The following is a 20288-nucleotide window of genomic DNA, read 5'->3' as shown; positions in this document are numbered from 1 at the left end:
CACAGACGAGGCAGAGTTTAAGGAACTTGCTCAAGGTCACATAGCTGGTAAGAAGCAGAGCTGGAATTCAAACCCATGTGGTCTGGCTCTGGAGCCCAGGCTAACACCTATCTTATTCTGCCTCTTGTCAAGCACACATGTGTGGGAGGGAGAACAGGTCAGTGTTTGGGTTTCAGGTGTATTTTATGTGAGCAGGTGTATGTGATGCAGTAGCGGGGCAGTGGGCAGGAGGGAGGAAGACCAGAGGGCCTTTTTGCACCTGGCTGACAACTCTGGGAATTAGCACTGTGTCTCCATGGCTATGTGACCTGAACCAGGTCACCTCACTTCCCTGAGCCTACCTTTTCATCTGTAAAATGGGCTAATTGCTAGGCTTCACTTTGTGAGGGTGAAATGGTGTACTCCTGGGAAGGCTCGGTAGCTGGCCCTGAGAAGGGCTTCAGTAAAGGTGAGCCCCTTCCCTTTCTCTGTCTCCGGGTCTGTTCCCTGCGGAAGTAGAAGGTCTGGGGAAATGGTGTGGGGCTGACAGAGTGGCAGGGTGCTTGGCAGGCTGTGCGATCTTGGGCCAGCTCCTCTGTCTCTCACCGGGTCAAAGGAGAGCCTGGGGTGGCTGGGGGCTTTCTTGGAGTGCTGTCAAAGGGCCAGGGGGTGCTGACTGCTCCTCTTTGTCCTTTGACCCCCTGGGGGACCCAGGTGGGACTTGGCTCGGTGGCCATGGGCAAGCAAAACAGCAAGCTGCGGCCAGAGATGCTGCAGGACCTGCGGGAGAACACGGAGTTCTCCGAGTTGGAGCTGCAGGAGTGGTACAAGGGCTTCCTCAAGGACTGCCCCACGGGCATCCTCAACGTGGACGAGTTCAAGAAGATATATGCCAACTTCTTCCCCTATGGTGACGCCTCCAAGTTCGCTGAACACGTCTTCCGCACCTTCGACACCAACAGCGACGGCACCATCGACTTCCGGGAGTTCATCATCGCGCTGAGCGTGACTTCGCGGGGCCGCCTGGAGCAGAAGCTCATGTGGGCCTTCAGCATGTACGACTTGGATGGCAATGGCTACATCAGCCGCGAAGAGATGCTGGAGATCGTGCAGGTGGGCCCCTGGACCCCTCAGAATGCCAGGTGCAGGCCCCAGCAGCTTGCATCCGCCAGCCCTCTTTACCCTCCCGGCAGTCCTTGTGGGTAGGCAAGTGGCAGGTGCTGTTCTTACAGCCTATTTTTAAAAGTCTTTAATAGCAATTAATTTCCAATTTAAAGAAAAGTTGAGAAAACTTGCATGTACCCTTTACCCAACTTCACCAATGAACATTTTATCACATTTGCTTTATCATTATGTGTGTGTGTGTGTGTGTATGTGTGAGATGTTCTGTTGTTCTAAACATGACCCTCCACCCCCGAATACATCAGGATAGATTTCCTAAGAACAAGGACATTCTCTTACATAACCCGTAATATGATTATCAAAGTCAGGTCGTTTAACATAGAAACAATGTTATTATCTAACTTACAGATCACATTGAATTCTGCCAGCTATCTCAATAATGTTCTTTATAGCATTTTTTCCTCTGCCTCAGGATCACACATTGCATTTAGTCATCCTATCTCTTTAGGCCACTTTAATCTGTAACAGTTCCTCAGCCTTCCTTTGTCTTTCAAGACTTGACATTTCTGCAGAGTACAGGCCAGCTGTGTTTCATTGATCCCAACTTACTCAGGAGGAAACAGATGCTCAGAGAGGTAAAGACATTTGCTTGAGATCACACAGACTGTGAATGGGCCACCTGGCTCTGTCGCCCACATTCCATCTGGATACCCAGCCATCTTCCAACTAATTGATTGAGAGCCCACTAAGAGCCTAGTACTGAGTGAAATCCTTATACCCATAAGCTCAGTGCATCCTTACAACAACCCCATGAGGCTCAGAGAAGGGAAGTGGCTTGCCTAACATCACAGAGCATATAAGTGGAGTCAGGTTCAAGTTGGCCAACACTCAGAGCTGCCTCTTTAAAGGAGTCTGTCTTCCAATTCTGGAGTTGGCTTCAACTCTTACATAGCTCACCTGTAAAATGGGGATGGTGAGGCATATCTCACAGGGCGACTTAAGGACCTGTTAGGAATGTCTTTTCTTAGTACAAATTTAAGTATAGCATGTTGGCTTTATGTCAGAAATCTTCTAGAGTGCCCATCCCCTCAGCACGTTGAGGTCCATCAGGAATCTGGTTCTATTTTACCTAGTCAATTCCTTGTTCACTTTTTTCCTGAGCCTCTGTTTCTTCACTTGTAAAGGGAGGGTGTTAACCCCTACTCCCAAGGCTATTGTGGGTATAAAGCAAGATGGGAACTCTAGTAGAGGGCCTGGCATATATCTGGCTCTCGGTAAACATTAATAATTGTCAGTTGTTGTTTTCTCTTCTGCACATTCTCCACTCCAGCTGGAATGGCCTTTCCAACATCCTCATAATGTGCTACTTTGTACAGGCTCTTGTTCCTTTTCCTTCTGTCTCTGAATCCCTTCCCTTCTGGTCCCTCAGCGCTGCTGACTGCCCCCCTTCCAACTCATCCAGACTCTATTGCACTCTTGACTTTGGCTTCTGGGTCTGCTCTCTCCAGCTAGAATAGGATGGGCTGCCTTGGGATGTAGTGTCTTCCCTATGTCTTTTACTAGGAAAAAGCTAGTCAGTAACTCCCTTGGGCCAGGCAATAACTCTCTTGTTGATGCATAGTGGGGAGTTCTCGGGGTCTTGGTGGAAGGGTTGAGGTAGCCAGGGTGGTGGAAGATCTCTCGGATTGGGCAGCAGCTCAATACCAACCAATCGACATGAATGTTCGTGTTCTATCACATAGTGTGGTTGCACTGGTGTACACTGATAAATCTCAGCCTTGCAGGAAGCTCCAAGCCCAAGGCATTGGTCAAGCCAGCACCATTCTCTGGACATCCTCAGGACCCCTTCCAGGCTGGCCTCTGCTATTTAGACAGACCCTGGTTTCTTTTACAGCAGCCCAGGGGCCCCAGACAGCCAGTGCAGACAGAACTCTGCAAACCCTAGTGACTGATTAATTACAAGTTGGCTCCAGTGAAACAATGAGTGAGCAGTAATTCTAGACAATTAATTAGGAAGCCCAGGAGAAGGCCAGTCACAGGGGAGCATCACTCTCTAAGTCACTCACTCAGTCCTTCTCAGGACCCAGCCCTGAGCCAGGTGGGGGGCATATTAGAAAGGAAGAGATCTTGCCTCAGTCTCTTGGAGCTCCCGTTCTGCTGGGAGAGACATCTGTGCAGGCCACACTGACTAGCTCAGTGACAGGGGTACAAAGGTGACATTTGAGAGTCCAGGGGACTGAAGGGCAGGGAAGAACTGAGGATGTGGTGGATGAGTAGTGATTATAGTATAAGCTGCTAGTTACTGACCACTGACTGCAGCCAGCTATATACATTATCTCATTTAATACTCTGGACGGTACAAATGAGGGAGTATGATTACTCCCTGTTTTACAGATGAGGAAGCTGAGGTTATGTACTTGTCCAAGGCTACAGAGCAAGTGATTAGTGGAACCAAGATGCTATTCCTGGTCAACCTCTTCAAATACCCTGTTTTGAGGGGTCGTTAGCCCTCCAAAAGCATCTATCCAATGACTAAGAGGGAGAGGGTTCTAATCTGGTCTCTGCCATCAGTTTCCTTTCTGAGCCTCAATTTCTCGTGTGGAAAATGGGGATCTCAGTACCTGCTTTTCAGGGCTATTGCAAGGGTGAGAATAATGTATGTAAAATACCTTGCACATAGTGGGTGTCTGTAAATGGTAGCTAGTATTATTGTTCCAGGCAGAGACTGTAAAACCTGAAAGGTGGAGGGGTATTTGGTTATGGCAGAATCATCTACTAGGGGAAGTCTGATGGTGGAGAGCAGGGACCAGAGTGTGAAGTGCCTTGAATGCCAAGGGACAAATGTTTGGACTTGGTAACAGGGCAGTGGGAGGTGCCAGTGGCTTTTAAACAGGGGAGTCCCTGCCAGATGCCAGGCACCCTGCTATATTGTGCAGGTCTGGGTACTAGCTAGATGTCTATGGTCCTTATCTGTATGGTGGGGGCAAGGAGCAAAGGCATAAAATTATTTCCAGAGAGGTGTCCCCAGTGGAGGCGCTAGGGCAGCATATGGGCCCTGACCCAGCCTGGATCAGAGAAGGCCTCCCTAAGAAAGCACCATGTAAGCTGAGCCCCAAGGAGGAGTGGGAGGCAGCAGAAGGAGCGTGGGGCAGCCTCCAGAAGGAGCTGGGTGCACGGCAGGCCTGGAGGGAGGCCTGTGTATCACGGGAATGAGGGGGCGGCCCTGGGCTGGGGACGTGGCTGTGGAGATCTGTGTTTGGAAAGAGATTTCAGAGGTGGCCCGGTGGACAGACCCGAAAGGCCGGAAGAGACCACTGCCAAAGCTGGATCTGAAGCTAGGGGAGTTTATGGTCTGGGAGAAGGAAGGCTTCTCGGAGGAGGTGTCAGTAGCAAAAAGCTGGCAGACTGAGGCGACCAATCTGGGTCCCTGAGCTCCGGGACTGCGGGACCCAGCCCACAGGCCAAGTCCTACGTGCTCTGTGTACATTTAGCGCAAAACCCCTCCTTCGAGTCGCCTCCGTAGCCCCTGCACCTGGCGGCTGCGGTCCTCCGCCCAGCCACAGCCCAGGCTGTCCCCGCCCCCGACGGATGGTCCCGGTGCGTTTATTTGCATAATATGCCCTGCCCCCCCGCGGACCCAGCCACCTCCAGCCCTTAGGGCGGCCCTGCGCCCCCTGCCGGCCACAGTGGCATCACAGTCCAGTGCCACCCGCTCGGACCCAGCGCTCCCTGTCGGCCATCGAGGACGGGCCGCCCGGAGACCCGAAGTTTCTGAGAAGCAGCTCTTGTAACCTGGTGCTTAACTGGGAACCTGCGGCGTCTGGCACAAACTCCTTAGCTGGGCGTTCCGGACCCTTCGCCATCTGGACCCCGATGTCCTCCAACATCTCTCCTGACCCCATGCATTCAGCTACCCCCAGATTCTCGGTGCCCACTCAGAGCTGCCCTCTGCGAGGCCTTTGTGCATGAAAATTCCTCTGCCAGCAATTCGTTTCCCACCGAACGCTCCCGAGGAACTTGGTCAGGGACTGCTCCAATAGCCCCCTCTTCCGGGAAGCCTTCCCGGTTACTTCTTCCAGAACTCCCCAGCTCCCCACGCCTCCGCCGGCCCCTCTCCGCCTCACCTCGGTGGGAGCGGTGATCGTCGGCGCACCTGCGGGCGTTTTTGGACAAAGTTGGGGGTGGTGGGCCCTGGCAGGCTCCCCTCACGGTCTGCCTTCCCCACTCGCCCCCCAGGCCATTTACAAGATGGTTTCGTCCGTGATGAAGATGCCGGAGGACGAGTCGACCCCGGAAAAGAGGACCGAGAAAATCTTCCGCCAAATGGACACAAACAACGACGGTGAGGAGGCAGGGGCGGGCGCGGCGGGCACCACTCCCCCTTCCTATCCCACAGGTCTGCTCGGCCGCCCCTAGCTGCTGCTGCCTTCTCCCCCCATCACTGTCCCCCCCTCGCTCCGCAGGCAAGCTGTCCCTGGAGGAGTTCATCCGCGGGGCCAAAAGCGACCCGTCTATCGTGCGTCTGCTGCAGTGCGACCCCAGCAGCGCCTCCCAGTTCTGAGCGAGAGGAGCCAGGTTTCCCCTCCCTGCCTTCACTGACCCTCTACCGGCTCTCAGCTTCCTCGCCCTTGTCTATCCAGGCTGGGGGGCAGATGGCCACCCCCAGGGTCTGCACTCTGAGGAGGGGGCTATGCAGAATGGAACCCTGCTGTCCCCCCAAGGCCCAAGCCAGCAAGTGGTTAGCACCCTCGCCCCATCCCCTCCACCCCCCCAATCCATCCAGAAGGCAATATCTCCCTTCGGCAATGATAGAGACAAGGGTTCTGGCCTGGTCTGCCCCTCAGAGTCAGCCCTCCCTTACCTAGATATCAGGACTTAAGCCACTCTCCCCTCCCCTGTATCCCCCCACCCCCAAGCCATGAGGCCAGACTTCCCTCTGCCAACCATGGGGCAAGCTCCCCCACCTCCACCCCTACCCTTGTAGATCTCAGCCTTGGAGCTGGGAATCACACCCAGGTAAGGAGCTTGTCTTTTTATTTGGAGGGGAGAGGATTCCAGAGGCCTAGGGGCTTGAGGAGAAACCATCCTTGAGCCATCCTTCCTGGCAGGAGGGCCTCAACCTCGCCTGCACCTGCCCTTGCTGGCCTGGAGGCCCTGATGCAAGAGGGAAACCTCCTGTTTCTGGCCCCTCAGCTGTGAGGCCCAGGAACCCACACCTGCGTTTTGGCATTCTGATGAACACAGACCCATGGACCCCTCTGTGTATCTCTCAGATACACACACAGACCCACAGACAGACGGGCAGACACAACTGGAGCCCCACCCCACCCCCAAAGCATCTTGTATGGAAAAGAAGAACAGACCCCCCCTGGCCACACCCCTCCCCTGCTGCATGCGCCCACGTGGAGCATCTCTGTTCTTTTTAATGACTTCAGAATAAAGTCTCCTTTCAGTGCAGCGGGCTGGGTGGCTGGAAGAGAGGGGTGAAAACCTCACCCGGGTCCTGGAGTGGCCATTGAGCCCTCTTGGCTGGCTCCAGTAATACTGGCCTGATCGCAGTGCGGACTTGGTTGCAGGGCCCCAGTGGCCACAGGGCCTGGATGAGGCATCAGCTGTCAGAGGGTCATGGGCCCCAAGCTAGCACGGCTTGGCTGGTCAGAGTCCTCCAGAGGCTCTGGACTCTCCTGCATCTGTGGAGACACCGGAGTCTGCCAGGCCCACTGGGGCTGGGTTTGGATGTCAGGACATCCAGGAAGTGGGAGGAGGGGAGGCCTGGGAGGATCTTTGGGGTGAAGGGACACCATTACTGTCTACTATGCAAGAGCGAGGCCATATGCCTGCAGTGCCCCCAGTTCCAGTCCAGATACCTCTCCTCCTGCTCAAGACTCACCCTGGGCCTCAGGAGAGCCAAGTGTCAGCTCTGTGACTTAGCTGGGAGAGCTGAGTTCTCTGAGCCTCTGTGTTCTCCCTTTTGTCCTGGGGGAGAAGACTGTTGCCCCAGTTTTCAAGGTGGGGGCCCTTTACAGAGGGGTGGGGGCAGATCAGCCTGAGCTCCCCAGCAGGGGCTCCCAGGGGACATGTGGGAGTTTTCAGGGCTTGGTGGGGAGGGAGCTGGGTAGCACGCCTTACCATGCGATGGCTGCTTTTCCCCAACCAGGGCCTCAGTTCCAGCACCTGGTGGGCGAGCTGGGCGCTGCGGACAGCAAACACACTCTCTGCCACACAGAACAGTAACGAGATGCCCCAGAGACACAGGCTGGAGCTCTGCAGGAGAAAAGGGGCAGAGATGGTCACTTGGGGTTGGGGAGTTAAGGGCGGGACTTCAAGAACCCTTCCCATCTCTGAAGAGCCCCTGGTTGCTCCCCTCCCTCCCCCCAGCCCAGGCCTAAGCACTTACGTAAATGCGTGTAGGGTCGAAGGGACAGTCGGGTGCCAGTGCCAGGCGTTCGGGGCCCCCAAAAGTGCAGGCGGCCAGCAGTGCTCGGCCCTGGGTGGCAAAGGTCACGGCGATCGAAGCCAAGAGGCCGAGAGCACAGGTCAGAGAGAGAAGGGCACAGGCCACACTTGAGCTAAACACTGTCCAGCGCTAGATGGAGAAGACCACTGGTCATTGGACATCAGGCCTGGCCCCCTGGGCAGCTCTAGCCCCCGTGGGGTCAGCCTTACGCCCTCCAAGCAGGCCAGAGCCTTGGAGGCAGCTGCTCCGCCAACCCCCACAGACCCATCCCAGGAGGTACCACGTACCAGGGGGATGCTGGGGAGGTAGCGTGACAAGACAATGACGGCGATGCCTGAGGTGATGACCTGTGGGGGAGACTCAAGTCAGCCCTGCCCACCTCCCCTCGTTGGGGGAGAATGGGCAGGGGGTCCGGCCGCTCTCCAATAGAGTCCATCATCGCCAACTCTAGCCCTCCAAACCCCCACCCCCTGCTTAGCTTTGATCTCACTTCCTCCATCTGTTCAGGGGCTCTGTCTCTTCATGGTCCAGCCCTGAAGTGACGCTTCTAAAACACAGTCACTCCCTCCCTACAACCTTCCCTGACTCCCCACTGCCCACAGCTATGTTTCTCAAACCTCTATATCCCAAGGGTCGTAGAGCCATGGCACAGGATATACATGACATGTCTCCCTGGAGTGGAAAAGATTTTGGAAGAAACTAAGTAACTCGACTGGCAAGGAACTAAAAAACAACATTATTATGTTAAAATAGACCAGGACACGTTATGGAGTAGAATTCCAAATCCCTAGGAGTATGTGAAACTCTCCCAGGCTCTCCATGACCTGGCCCTGTCCCATCAGTTCCTCAACTCCACCCTGGGCCAGGCTCTTCCCTCATCACCCTGGATGTTGACACCCATGCAGGGCCTGACCTTGATGCCACCTACACAGCGCCTTCTCAGGAACACCCTTCTGGCTCCTCTTTACCTGCTTGGGTTCTCCCTCCTGCAGGCCTCCCTAAACACCCCAGGTCCCAATAGGCGGGGCAGCTCCACTAGTAAGCCCACCAGCTGCTTTCTGGATCTTTTGGGTTCCACTCAGCCAGGCTCCCTCCTTTAGTCCCCTCACTTTATCAGGCTGGGGCTGGACCCACAGGAGGCAGCTTAGACTCTGGAGGGCCCAATAATGCCTATAATTTGCTGTGCAGCTGCAAGTAAGTGCCTCAGACTCTCTGGGCTAAGCCCGCTCAGCAGAATGAGCTCATGGAAAGGACACTGACTTTGGTGTCGGTCACAGATTGTTTCACATCTAGGGTGGCTTCTTTGTATTAGCAGGAGGTTGAGTGAATCCTTAAGTCTCAGTTTCCTCATCTGTAAAGTGGGGATAAGAGTGGCCCCATGTTTCAGGAACTGTGGGAATTACTTGAGGAAATAAGAGCACAGCTGAAGTGGTCCACCTCAGACCCCATCTCTGGTGGACCTTCAACCCTGAGCTCACTGCCTTCCCTGCCTTCCTCACAAGGCTGGTCAGAGGAACAAAGAATAACAGTAACCCCCCCGGGACACAGTACATATCTGCACAGCCTAGCTCTATCCCACCGACAGAGGCTCCTCTACTTGCTGGGGCCTCTGATCCTTGCTTATCCAAGGCTTGGGGCCAGCAAGCTGTCTGAGCTTCACTTTGCAGGGGAGGGAGCAGGCTTAGAGGGAGAAAGAAGTCCCTCAGCTGGGAGGTAGCAGGGATGGAGCTCAGACACTGATGTGACAATGTTCCCCGAAGGCTGCTGACAGCTGGGAAAGGGTTTTGTGAACTTGAGAATACCAGACCCCTTCATTCTTGTATTCATCAACCAGGTACTGACATCCGGTCATAACCATGGCTTCTACTGAACACATATTATAGTCCAGGACTTTCCTGATGGCTATTCCTGCAGAATCTGTCTGCAGTTCCGGAGACCTGGGTTCAACCTCTGGGCCGGGAAGATCCCCTGGAGAAGGGAATGGCAACCCACTCCAGTACGCTTGCCTGGAGAATCCCATGGACAGAGGACCTGGCAGGCTACAATCCGTAGGGTCACAAAGAGTCGGACACGACTGAGCGACTAACACTTTCACTTCATTATGAAGGAGTGGGTAGCTATTCTCTTCTTCAGGGTATTTTCCCAATCCAGGGATCAAACTCAGGTCTCCTGCATTGCAGGCAGATTCTTTACTGTCTGAGTCACCAGGGAAGCCCATTTTATGATAGTCCAGGCCTAATGCTAAAGCTCCTGCCAAATTGGCTTTTGCAGTGTCTCCAGAGGAGACCGTATCCATTCCTACCTCCACATCTTTGCATCTGCCATCCTCTATACTTGAAATGCCATCCCAGTTTCCTTTCCTACCTGCTGGCCCCAGCAGGCTTCCTATCCGGGTTATGGTAACTGTAGCATATCATCTTTGAACTCCTATTCATCCGTCAAGACTCACCTCAGGGGCCTCCACCTCTGTGAACACTCCCAAGCTGAGCTGATGCTCCTTCCTTCTGTCCAACAGTGCTTTGACTATTTCCCTATTGCAATAATAATCCTTGCTCGCAGTAGTGAGTGCTAACTATGTACCAGGCACTGTGCTCAACACTTTATGTGGATGATTGCATTCAGTACTCATCAGGACCCTCTCAGATGGACAGTGTTACAATCCCCATTTTATAGATGAGGAAGCTGAGAGCTTGGGTGACTGGTCTGGTTGGTAGTGGTGGAACAGGGGTGAGTGCTCAGTGCTCTCTGCCTGCCCACCCTAGGCTGTGGGTGAGGACTCATCAAAGACCCTGCCAGCCCCCTCCTGCCAGTCATCCTCCCAGCCTGGCCATACCACGATGGCAGAAGTGACAGAGAGGATGTCGACCACGCAGTACTGCAGAGCCACAGCGTCATTGGGGGCAGCCACGTAGCGCAGCACGGTGCCGTGGAGGAGAGCAGCTGCGATGAAGCTCATGTGGCCCAGCACGACCAGCACCAGCCCCGTCTTCATCAGTACCTTCCGGAAGTCACCCACGCTCAGGCCACCTGGGAGGGACAGCCACATCAGAGCCATGGGTGGGACTCATTCCGCTGGGCAGAGGAGGAAACTGAGGCCCCGGCAGGAGTGATGGACATTAGGTTCTAAATCTATTTCTGGATGATTCAGGGCCAGTAACTTGTCTTCTCTGAGTCTCAGTCTCCTTATCAGGAAAAGGGGTTCACGTTACTTTCATGGGAGTGCTTGGATCTCTAATGTTGGAAAAGCATACAGGTGGTACTTAATAATAAGGGGTTAATAGTCTTTGTTAGTGTTCAAGGTCATGAGTGGCACAGTCAGGATTTGAACCCAGGTCTCTAGCTCTAGACCCATGATCCTTCCACTAAACTGCATCCACTGTTTTTTTTTTTCATTCATACATTTGTTACATCAGTGTTCACTGAGTGCCTGTTCCATGCCAGGCCCTGAGGCACCATAGAGAGCTTGATGGTCCCTGTCTAGATGCCAGGGAGCCCCCAGTTCACTGGGCAGAGATCAGGTACTATGCAGGACTCAGTTTGGTGGATAGGACCTGGCACACAGTATGTACTCAGCTCACAATTGCTGAACAGACTCAGGGCAAGAAACTCAAGCTTCTGAGTCTCCATTTCCCCCATCTGTAAAATGGGAAGAATAACCCTTGTTTCCCAGTGGGGAAAGAGGGTCCCTATGAGAAGAGATATGGGAAAGGAGGGCATACCCTGGGTGCAAGGACACTAGGCAGGGACACAACAAGGCAGGGAGGCGGGGGTCAAAAGAACATCATATGCAAACCCTATCTGAGTGTCCACAAGTGGCTGCTCAGCTCCTACTTGCACACCCCCAGGACCAGGGGGTCCTCCTCACGGCTGTTCCAGATAGCTGGAATGTGCCCTATGGTGCCTGGCTCTGCATATGATGGCCCCGGGACACACCAGCCCCTTCACTCTAGACTGGCCTGGCCCCTAGAACTAAACAAGTCCCTCCTTCTTCCTTTAGCTGCTCCTTGTGGAGCCTCTGAGTCCCTTCCCAGACTTGGATGTCCCCACTGGTGGCAGAAAGGAGTATTGGGTCATGTTTCATATATGGGGGTTTTGCAGCAAGAAAGAAAGAAAAAAAAGGAAGGGAGGATGGGTAGGAAGAAAGGAATCCCTAGATTGGATGTTCTTGGGGGCCCTATGCCAAGAGGAGGCCCCCAGGGAGTAGGGAGGGCTGGAGCTACTCAGTCACAGCCCCTCTTCATGACCCCCCACCAGCCTCTCTCCTTTCTGGGCCCTAGTTTCTTTCCCCAGAGGTAGAATGGGAAGGGGTTGGCCTAGCCGGTTTCTGAGACCACTGCAGCCTGCAGGACGCTCTGGAGCTCTATCAAATCTAGGAGAAGCAGAGGGCAGACGACGGGCGGGACAGCCACTGCGGGACTGGATGGCGTCATGAAGATTAAGTGTTGGTCAAACAGGAAGGGACATGGCAGTCTTGTCCCAGGAGCCTGACCCACTTCACCCAGTCCACGCACCTCCCTGGCCACCCAGACACACCAACTGGGCTCATGAGCAACAGTATCCCAGGCCCAAGACTTGGTCAAATCGGAGGTACAGTGCCAGCATGCGGCTGTGCTTGGAGCACTGGACAGAGTCTCAGGGCAGTCCTTCAGCTCAGGAAGGTCCTAGGAGGGGGTGCTACCCTCACCACTTTACAGATGAGGAAACCAAGGCTCGAAAGTTCTCTCGGTTAGAGAGTAGAGACTCCCCAGATCTGTCCAGTGCCCGCGAGCAGCATCACTGTGTCCAAGGAGTGAGGGGAGGGGACCCGTCTGCCTCACTCCTCTGTCTGGATCTGGGGAGCAGAGAGTAGGGAAGCCGGAGCCCTTTGCGAGGCTAAGGGAGCCAAGGGCAGGCAGCTTCGGGCTCAGAACTCCCTGGGGTCTGGATACCCCTCCCTCCGCTCTGGCTTCTGGGGAGCTGGCGCTGCTTTCCTCCAATCTAGGGGGTCCCTCCTCCGAAAGAAAGGAAAGTGCAAGCGGGCAAGGTGCGACTCCACCTCGAGAAGATACCAGCAGCCTGCTTCTCGCCAGCCTAATGCGGGGAAACTGAGGCTCAGAGCAGAAAGTGACCCGCGGAGAAGGTGGCCTGGACCGCGGGGGTTCCGGGCGCCCACTACAGTGCTCCGCCCCTGCGGGAGGATTTGGGGCGGGGTCGGGCCTCCCGGGCTGTCCCCCTACCCCAGCCTCCCTACTCGGTGCTCACCCAGGCGCAGACACATCTCGGCTCTGGCGCCGCGTCTCCGCGGCGGCTTCAGCGGGGCTCCATCCCGGGCCGCAGCCGCCGCGCGCCCTGCACAGCCCGCGCCGCGCCCACTTCCCGCCGGGAGTCCCGAGCTCCCGGTGCCTGGCCGGCCTCCCTTCCCGTCACCCCCCGGGCGGCCCGGCCCCGGGAGAGCCCAGGCGGCTCATTTACATCCTGTGCCGGTCCGACCGGCTGGACAGCCCTTCCAAGACCCGCCCGGCTGATTCACAGCGCTGGCCCCACCCAGCTGCGCCGGCCTCGGCCGCCGGCCAGCGCCCGGCCACCGACTCATCTAGCCCACCCCATTCCAGGGATGCCCATTTTACAGAGGGAAACTGAGGCCTAGAGGAGCTGAGATCGTCCAGGCTAGGGAGTGAGATGGGGGCCTGATGCGTGGTTGTCCTGACGGGTGGGCACATGGACAGGAAAGCCCCTGGGTGAAGGCTGGGAATCCACTTCTTTCTATAGGATGGGGAAATGCCACCGTGAGTGATGAAAGAGAACTACCTAGAGAATCGGGGAGTGACCTCGACCTGCTGCGTGACCGCAGGTAAATCACATTTCCTGCTGCCCCGGCCTAGGATCCTTCTGAACAAGGCACTTTACTTGTGGGGTGTGGTTGGAGACGACGACCTCTGTTCTCTTCTCAGCAAATCCGGGGTAATAATTCTTGTCCCCTGAAGTCGTGAAAGTGAAGTGAAAGTCGCTCAGTCATGTCCGCCTCTTTGTGACCTGATGGAGTGCAGCCAGCCAGGCTCCTCCGTCCGTGGAATTTTCCAGGCAAAAGTACTGGAGTGGGTAGCCATTCCTTTCTCCAGGGGATCTTCCCTACCCAGGGATCCTGCACTGCAGGCAGATTCTTGACCATGGGAGCCACCAGGGAAGCCCGAGTTGTGGTGAAGTACAAAAAAGGAGTGAGGAGGTGCTTTGAAAACCCTCCAGAGTGTTTAGGGACAAACTGCAGAGCTAGCAGGAGCACATAATAGGAGCTGTACTCTTCCTGGCTGCCGGGTACTGTGCCTCTTCAGTGTACCAGGATGACCCGAGTCCTCCTTTGTTTCATCCTCAACATGTAGATATGGACTCAAGCAAGACCGCCCAGGGGAAGTGGTGGGGTCGAAGGTCTCTACGCTCATATTCTCTAGTGTGGCGGGTCTGTGGCTGCCTGCCTGTGCTCTCGGCCCTCTGGGAGGCACTTTTATGGTCTCCAGGCACCCGTCAGTTCACAGACCGCACCCTGCACCCCACTGGTCAGTGGCCTTGAGGGCAGGAGCTGGCTTGATGCATCTAACACCAGTTATCCACTGATGCCTGTGCCTTGTGTGCAGGACACAAATTTACAGATGACCAAGTCCATCTCCCAGGGGCTGCCCTGGAGACTGCGTGTGGTCGCTGCAAAGCCAATGTCAAATCTCACTCGTGTGCATGTATGTGGCTTCTCTATCCGTGTCAGGCAGCTCCCTTGACACTGAGCCCATTTGGGGCAGTCTGGAATGAGGCTGGGGACCCAGACGTTTTAAATGTCATTGCTTACAAACGAATAAGAGAGTTCTCTCTTTCTAACCTTAGAACAATATTGAGAGTTAAATAGTATTACTCCATTTTACAGATGAGAAAATTGAGGCCCAGAAAGGTAAAGTGGCTTTTCAAATAGCACACAGCGGGTATCAATGGTAGAACTGAGACTTGAATCCAGACCTATGTAACTCTGAAGGTTGCTTTTGAGTGAGGTGGGGGCGGGAGGGCATAGTCTCCAGGGAATGGGCCTGCTCTCTGGGCCTCTGAGGAGGGAGGAGGGAATCACCCACCTTTTGCTCCTCTGACCCAGTTTCCTGGCCATGACCCGCCTTAGCCGCCTGAAGTTATCACCACTTCTCTTCCTTATTGCCAAGTGGCCAAAGTCCATTCATCTGAGTTGCCCAGTGTCCCTTGCCTGTGCCCCATCCTTCTGCACACTGGCCTACATTTCTGGGGTTCTGGGAAGAAGCCTAGACTAGAACACTAGCCCCCTGTGCTCTACCAACTCACTATGACACTCTGGGAGCTCACTGTCCTTCTCCAAGCCTCTGTTTCCCTATCTGTCAAATGGAGATAGCGATAGCCTTCTCAGATTTCTGAGGGGTAAAATGACTTGAGAGATATGAGAGTGGGTTGAAACCTAGCCAGAGAAATACAAATAGAAATTCTCTCTCTTCCTAGAACATTGAACAACCGGGTGTGGCCCAGTACACTCAAATTGGATTCTGGTCCTCCCCCATAGGGGCTGCTCAGCTGGGAAAGTGTTCAGGCTTCCAGTCTCTGAGTGAGTCCTCTTCATCTTAGCAAGGCTTTTCCCTCCCTGATTATTAGAACAGTTTCTGCCTGTAAGTAGAGCGATCACACCCCCCCCCCACCATATGCAGTTTTGTATGTATATATAAACACACACACATAAAACAAAAAGCCAAGTGATCAAGCTTGTCTGAGAGGAGGAGGTGGTTGAAGGGGACTTAGGCATGTTTACAATGACCAAGTCTACATGGTGCGAATGGGGGATTTGTTATTCTTTGTATTTTTCTCCAGCTTTTACCTTTCTGTTTATTTTATTTATGTATTCATTTATTTTTAGACCATCCCGAGTTCATGTGGGATCTTAATTCCCCAATCAGGGATCAAACATCACCTGCCCCACTCCCCGCAATGGACGTAGAGTCCTAACCACTGGAGATTTTTTAAAAAGCTTACTGTAGAAAACTTAGAGGAAAAACAGGAAAGTATAAAGAAAAAATTGGAGCTACTCATAACCCTCTCTGCCCCCACAGATAACCATGGGTCACATTTTGGAGGGTTTTTTCCTGAGTGCCTATGTAACTTTCTCCTTCTCTGTGACTCCTGCCACCTGGCTCTACTCTGTCACCCCTTTCATCGCCTTGGTCTGTTGCCCTCCCTGTCACCTGCTTCTATCTATCAAGGACTTGGGTTTCCAGATCTAGGTCTGGCAATCATTCCTAATGTCCTGCTCATCCATGTGAAGCACCCTCTAATACCCTCCCTTGACCTTCATCATGACCCCAGTTATTCTCTCCAGGTTCAGGTTTTGAATTGTCCTTTCTGAAATCCCAGCCTTGAGTATCCCACAAAAGCCTCTCTTGCAGCATATCTGTCTTTTGACTCCCATAGCCTTGTACTCTGACCTCCCAGAGGCCACTGGCCCATTCTACTTTCTCCTGTTCAGTTAAACACCTCCTGGCCTCTTCACACCAAACTTACATCACAAGGTTGAGCATCTAACCTGGACAGCTCAACTGTCCAGGTGAGAAATGAGAAGTATAGGAGACTTGGACTTGGACCAGGATGGTGGCTGTGAAGATGGAGAGAAGAGGAGAGAATTAAGATTTATGATTCGGATGCATGTTAAAATTTGAAAAGCACTGTTCTGAATCCACTCGCCTTATTCCTTCTCTCAGTCACTCCTCCAGCTCCACATGGACCACACTTCATCTCTCATCCTCTTCATTTCTGCCAAGTCTTTCCCATCAGCCAATAAACATACCCAAGTCTCTTCTATCCTAAAAAAACACACGTTCCCTTGGCTCCCTTTACATTTCTAGCTACTGCTTTTTAACTTTCTCTCCCTTCCTCTCCAAACTTCTGGGATGAATTATCTTTACATGCTGTTTCCATCTTCTCAACTCCCATCTCCTCCTCAATCCACAGCAGTACGATTCCGCCCTCCACTGGCAGAGGCCTCATCTAGGTCACCAGTGACTGCCGACCACACTGAATCCAATGAAACATTTCGGTCCTTAACTTACTGTTATCAGTCACTCTCTGCATACTCGTGTTACACACCTCTTCCCTGGATTTCCTCCTACCTCTGGCTATTCCTCCTCGGTCTCCATTTTGGACTTTTTGTCATCAGGTCAACTCTTAAATGTTGGTATTCTTTTGTATCCTTTCTGCTTCCTTTATGGGTCCCATTGGTTATTTCATGGAGTCTCATGGCTCCCCTTTTATTTGATGATTCTCCCAGAGTAGAGAGCTTCCTTGAGGATCAGACTTAAATATCCAGTGATTTTACCTCTCCACCTGGGTGTCCAGTCACCTCATGCTGAACATGTACCAACTTTCCCCCCAAACTGCTTCTTGTGCTTTCCATTTCAGTAGGTGGCATCAAAATGTACGCAAGCCAAAAGCCTGGGAGTCATTCTCTACTCTTTCCTCTCTTTCTATATAAGTCAGTTGTCAAGTCCTGCTGATTTACATCATAGATATTTCTGTAACTAGTGCTTCCTCCTTGTCTCTGCTACTACTGTCCTTGTTCATGCAGCATTTCTTCCCCCCAGCTGGTTTTTCATACTACTGAGTAATCTTCCTAAAGTATAAATCAGATCATATCACTCTTCTTCTTTTTTTATTTTTACGATTTGGAAAGATCCAGTCTGTTTCCCCCCTACCCCTTGGTAGGTTTTACTTATTTATTTTATTTTTGGCTGTGCTGGCTTTTTGTTGCTGTTTGGGCTTTTTTCCTCTAGTTGTGGGAAGCGGGGGGCTACTTTCCAGTTGTGGTGCTTGGGCTTCTCATTGCAGCGTCTTCTTTTGTTTCGAAGCACGGGCTCTAGCTTGCACGGGCTTCAGTAGTTGCAGCACGTGGGCTCAGTGGTTGCAGCTCCCAGGCTCTAGAGCACCGGCTCAGTAGTTGTGGCACCGGGCTTACTTGCTGCTCGACATGTGGGCTCCTCCCTGACTAGGGATCGAACCCGTGTCTCCTGCATTGGCAGGCAGATTCTTTACCACTGAACTATCAGGGAAGCCTGATTATGTCACTCTTCTGCTTAAAATCAGTAACACAAAAGAAATTAAAGAAGACAAATAAATGGAAACTTCCCGCGTTCATGGATTGTAAGCCTTAATATTATTAGAATATCAGTTCTCTCCAAACTCATCTATAGATTCATTGCAATCTCTCTCAAAATCAAAGTTGCCGCCTTTTTTTTTTTTTGCAGAAATTGACAAGCTGATCCTAAAATTCATATGGAAATGTAGAAGTCTAGAATAAGCCAAAATGTCTTGAAAAAGAAACAAATTGGAGGAATCACATATTTCGATTCCAAATTTTACTATTATATAAAGCTAGAGTAATCAACACAATGTAGTGCTGGCATAAAACATAATAATTCAATGGAATAGAATTGAGAGACTAAAAATAAAGATGCTAAAAATAAAACAGAAATAAAAATACCCATGGTTGGCTAATTTTTGACAAGGGTACCAAGATGATTCAAGGTAGACAAAAATGTATTTTCAACAAATAAAGCTGGGATAACTGTGTATCCATATACAAATGAAATTGGACGCCTACCTTGTACCACATGCAAAAGTTAACTCAAAATGAATCAAAGACCTAAAGATCAGTGCTAAAACAACAAAATGCTTAGAAGAAAACAGGCATAAGTCTTTGTGATCTTGGATTAAGAATGGTTTCTTAGATATGACAACAAAAGCCAAAGAAAAGATAGATAAGTTTGACTTCATCAAAATTTAAAACTTCTGTACTTCAAAGGACATTATCAAGAAAGTGAAAAAAGCCAACCCACTGACTGAGAGGAAATATTGCAAAGCATACGACTGATAAGGGTCTAGCATCCAGCATACAAAACAGAACTATTAACAACTCAACAATAGAAACAGCCAACCTAAAAGTAGGCAAGGGATTCAAAGAGACATTTCTCCAGTGAAGGTTTGCATGTGTGTGTGCTTAGTGTCCAACTCTTTTCGACCCCATTGACTAGCTCGCCAGGCTCCTCTGTCCATGGGATTCTCCAGGCAAGCATACAGGAGTGGGTTGCCATTTCCTCCTCTAGGGAATCTTCCTGACCCAAGGATTGAATCTGTGTATCCTGCATTTGCAGGCAGATTCTTTACCACTGAGCCACCTGAGAAGCCTAAATAGAAGGTATACAGATGGCCAATAAGCACATGAAGATAGTCATCATCATTGGTCAGTAGAAGAATTCAGATAAAATCTTTATAATAAGATAATTGAGGTCATGGAGACAGTGGAACCTTCAGGTACTGCTGGTGGGAATGTAAAATGGTCCAGGTATTTTGAAAAACCTACGTATGTACTCAAGAGACATCAAGACATATATTCACACACAAAAAAATTGTACTTGAATGTTCAGAGCAGCTTTTCTCATAATTATAGCACTACATCCAGAATAGGAACCCACACTCTCTGCCTTCTTTCCCATTATCATAAATGAAGTCTTCTTGCTCCTTTCTTTTTTAAAAATATTTTATTTATTTATTTTATTTTTGGATGAGCTGAGTCTTTGTTGCTACACTTGAGCTTTCTCTACTTGCAGACAGCTGGGGCTACTCTCTAGTTGCAGAGGCCTTACGTTGCATGGGCCCCTCATTGCAGTGGCTTCTCTTTCTGTGGAGCACAGGCTCTAGGGTGGGTGGGCTTCAGTAGCTGGGGTGCATGTGCTTAGTTGCCCCGTGGCATGTGGAATCTTCCCAGACCAGGGATCGAACCCAGGTCCCCTGCATTGGCAAGTCGGTTCTTCACAGCTGGACCATTAGGGAAGACCACTTTTGCTCCTTTCTAAGACTGAACTCTCTCCTTATCAATGGATCACTCCAATCAATGCCCAAACTGCTGTGTATCTCCCTCTTAAAGCAATACAAAGCAAAACCTTTCTGGACTCTACCTGCCCTCCAATTACCACTCATTTTTCCACTCCCTTCCTACTTTTTCAAATCTCATCACTCTTCAACCCATTCATTCTCTGTGGGCTTCTAACTTTACCACTCTACTGAAGCTGCTCCTGCCATGGACGTGCATGTTTTCCATGTTGCCAAATCCAGCAGTCACTTTTCTGTTCTTATCTTAGACGTCTCAGTAATAGTCAACCAAGGTCATTACTGCATCTTGCTTAAAACATGCTTCCCTTGGCTCTGTGACTCTGCACCCTTCAGATTGTCCTCCTACTGCTGTAGCTGTTCGTTCTTCATCTCTTTTGTTTATATATGATTTTGTTTATTTATTAATTTTTGGCTGTGCTGGGTTTTCGTTGTTGCAGAGGCATTTCTCTAGTTATAGTGGGTGGGGACAGCACGCTGGCTTCTTATCGTGGTGGCTTCTCTTGTTGCAGAGTATGGGCTCCAGGGTGTGCTGGCTTTAGTAATTGTGGCTTGCTGGCTCTGGAGCACAAACTCGACAGTTTTGGCACAGGGGCTCAGTTGCCCCACAGCATGATCCTCCCTGACCAAGGATCAAACCCGTGTCTCCTGAATTGGTAGGCAGATTCTTTACCACGGAGCCACCAGGGAAGCCCCGGTCTTTTAGTTGATTTCCCTATCCTGGATTCAGCCCTCTAAGTCTATATTTCAATTCCCCATTCTAAGGTTGAACCCTTGACCATGTCATTTTCAATTACCATACTAACTCTAAGACCTTATGTTT

General features: G+C 51.7%; 2 protein-coding genes across 7 annotated transcripts; one reads left to right on the top strand and one right to left on the bottom strand.

Moving 5' to 3' along the window:
- The first annotated feature begins 714 nt into the window (after positions 1-714).
- Positions 715-6558, top strand: HPCA (hippocalcin). 2 transcript variants are annotated; one of them, XM_081585776.1, is made up of 3 exons: positions 715-874; positions 5336-5443; positions 5565-6558. In XM_081585776.1, the coding sequence occupies exons 1-3, from the start codon at positions 715-717 to the stop codon at positions 5660-5662; spliced, it is 366 nt and encodes a 121-aa protein (XP_081441902.1). In that variant the 3' UTR covers positions 5663-6558. The 2 variants fall into 2 exon arrangements, with proteins under 2 accessions (XP_081441902.1, XP_081441900.1); XM_081585774.1 differs by having other exon boundaries at positions 715-1092; positions 5338-5443.
- On the bottom strand, positions 1209-12971 carry TMEM54 (transmembrane protein 54). Of its 5 annotated transcripts, none has more exons than XM_081585771.1 (6): positions 12800-12893; positions 10392-10585; positions 7846-7905; positions 7499-7687; positions 7231-7365; positions 1209-5254 (listed from the first exon to the last, which is right to left on the bottom strand). In XM_081585771.1, the coding sequence occupies exons 1-6, from the start codon at positions 12813-12815 to the stop codon at positions 5222-5224; spliced, it is 627 nt and encodes a 208-aa protein (XP_081441897.1). In that variant the 5' UTR covers positions 12816-12893; the 3' UTR covers positions 1209-5221. The 5 variants fall into 5 exon arrangements, with proteins under 5 accessions (XP_081441897.1, XP_081441896.1, XP_081441895.1 ...); XM_081585770.1 differs by lacking the exon at positions 1209-5254 and adding an exon at positions 6119-6791 and having other exon boundaries at positions 12800-12971; XM_081585769.1 differs by lacking the exon at positions 1209-5254 and adding an exon at positions 6507-6845 and having other exon boundaries at positions 12800-12879.
- Positions 12972-20288: the final 7317 nt, after the last annotated feature.

This window comes from Giraffa tippelskirchi, chromosome 3 (assembly GCF_054371585.1).
Source record: "Giraffa tippelskirchi isolate mGirTip1 chromosome 3, T2T-mGirTip1v1.2.pri, whole genome shotgun sequence".
In the NCBI taxonomy this organism is placed as follows: Eukaryota; Metazoa; Chordata; class Mammalia; order Artiodactyla; family Giraffidae; genus Giraffa; species Giraffa tippelskirchi.
The sequence above is the reverse complement of the archived record's forward strand: the minus strand, read 5'-3'. Positions and strand labels throughout refer to the sequence as shown.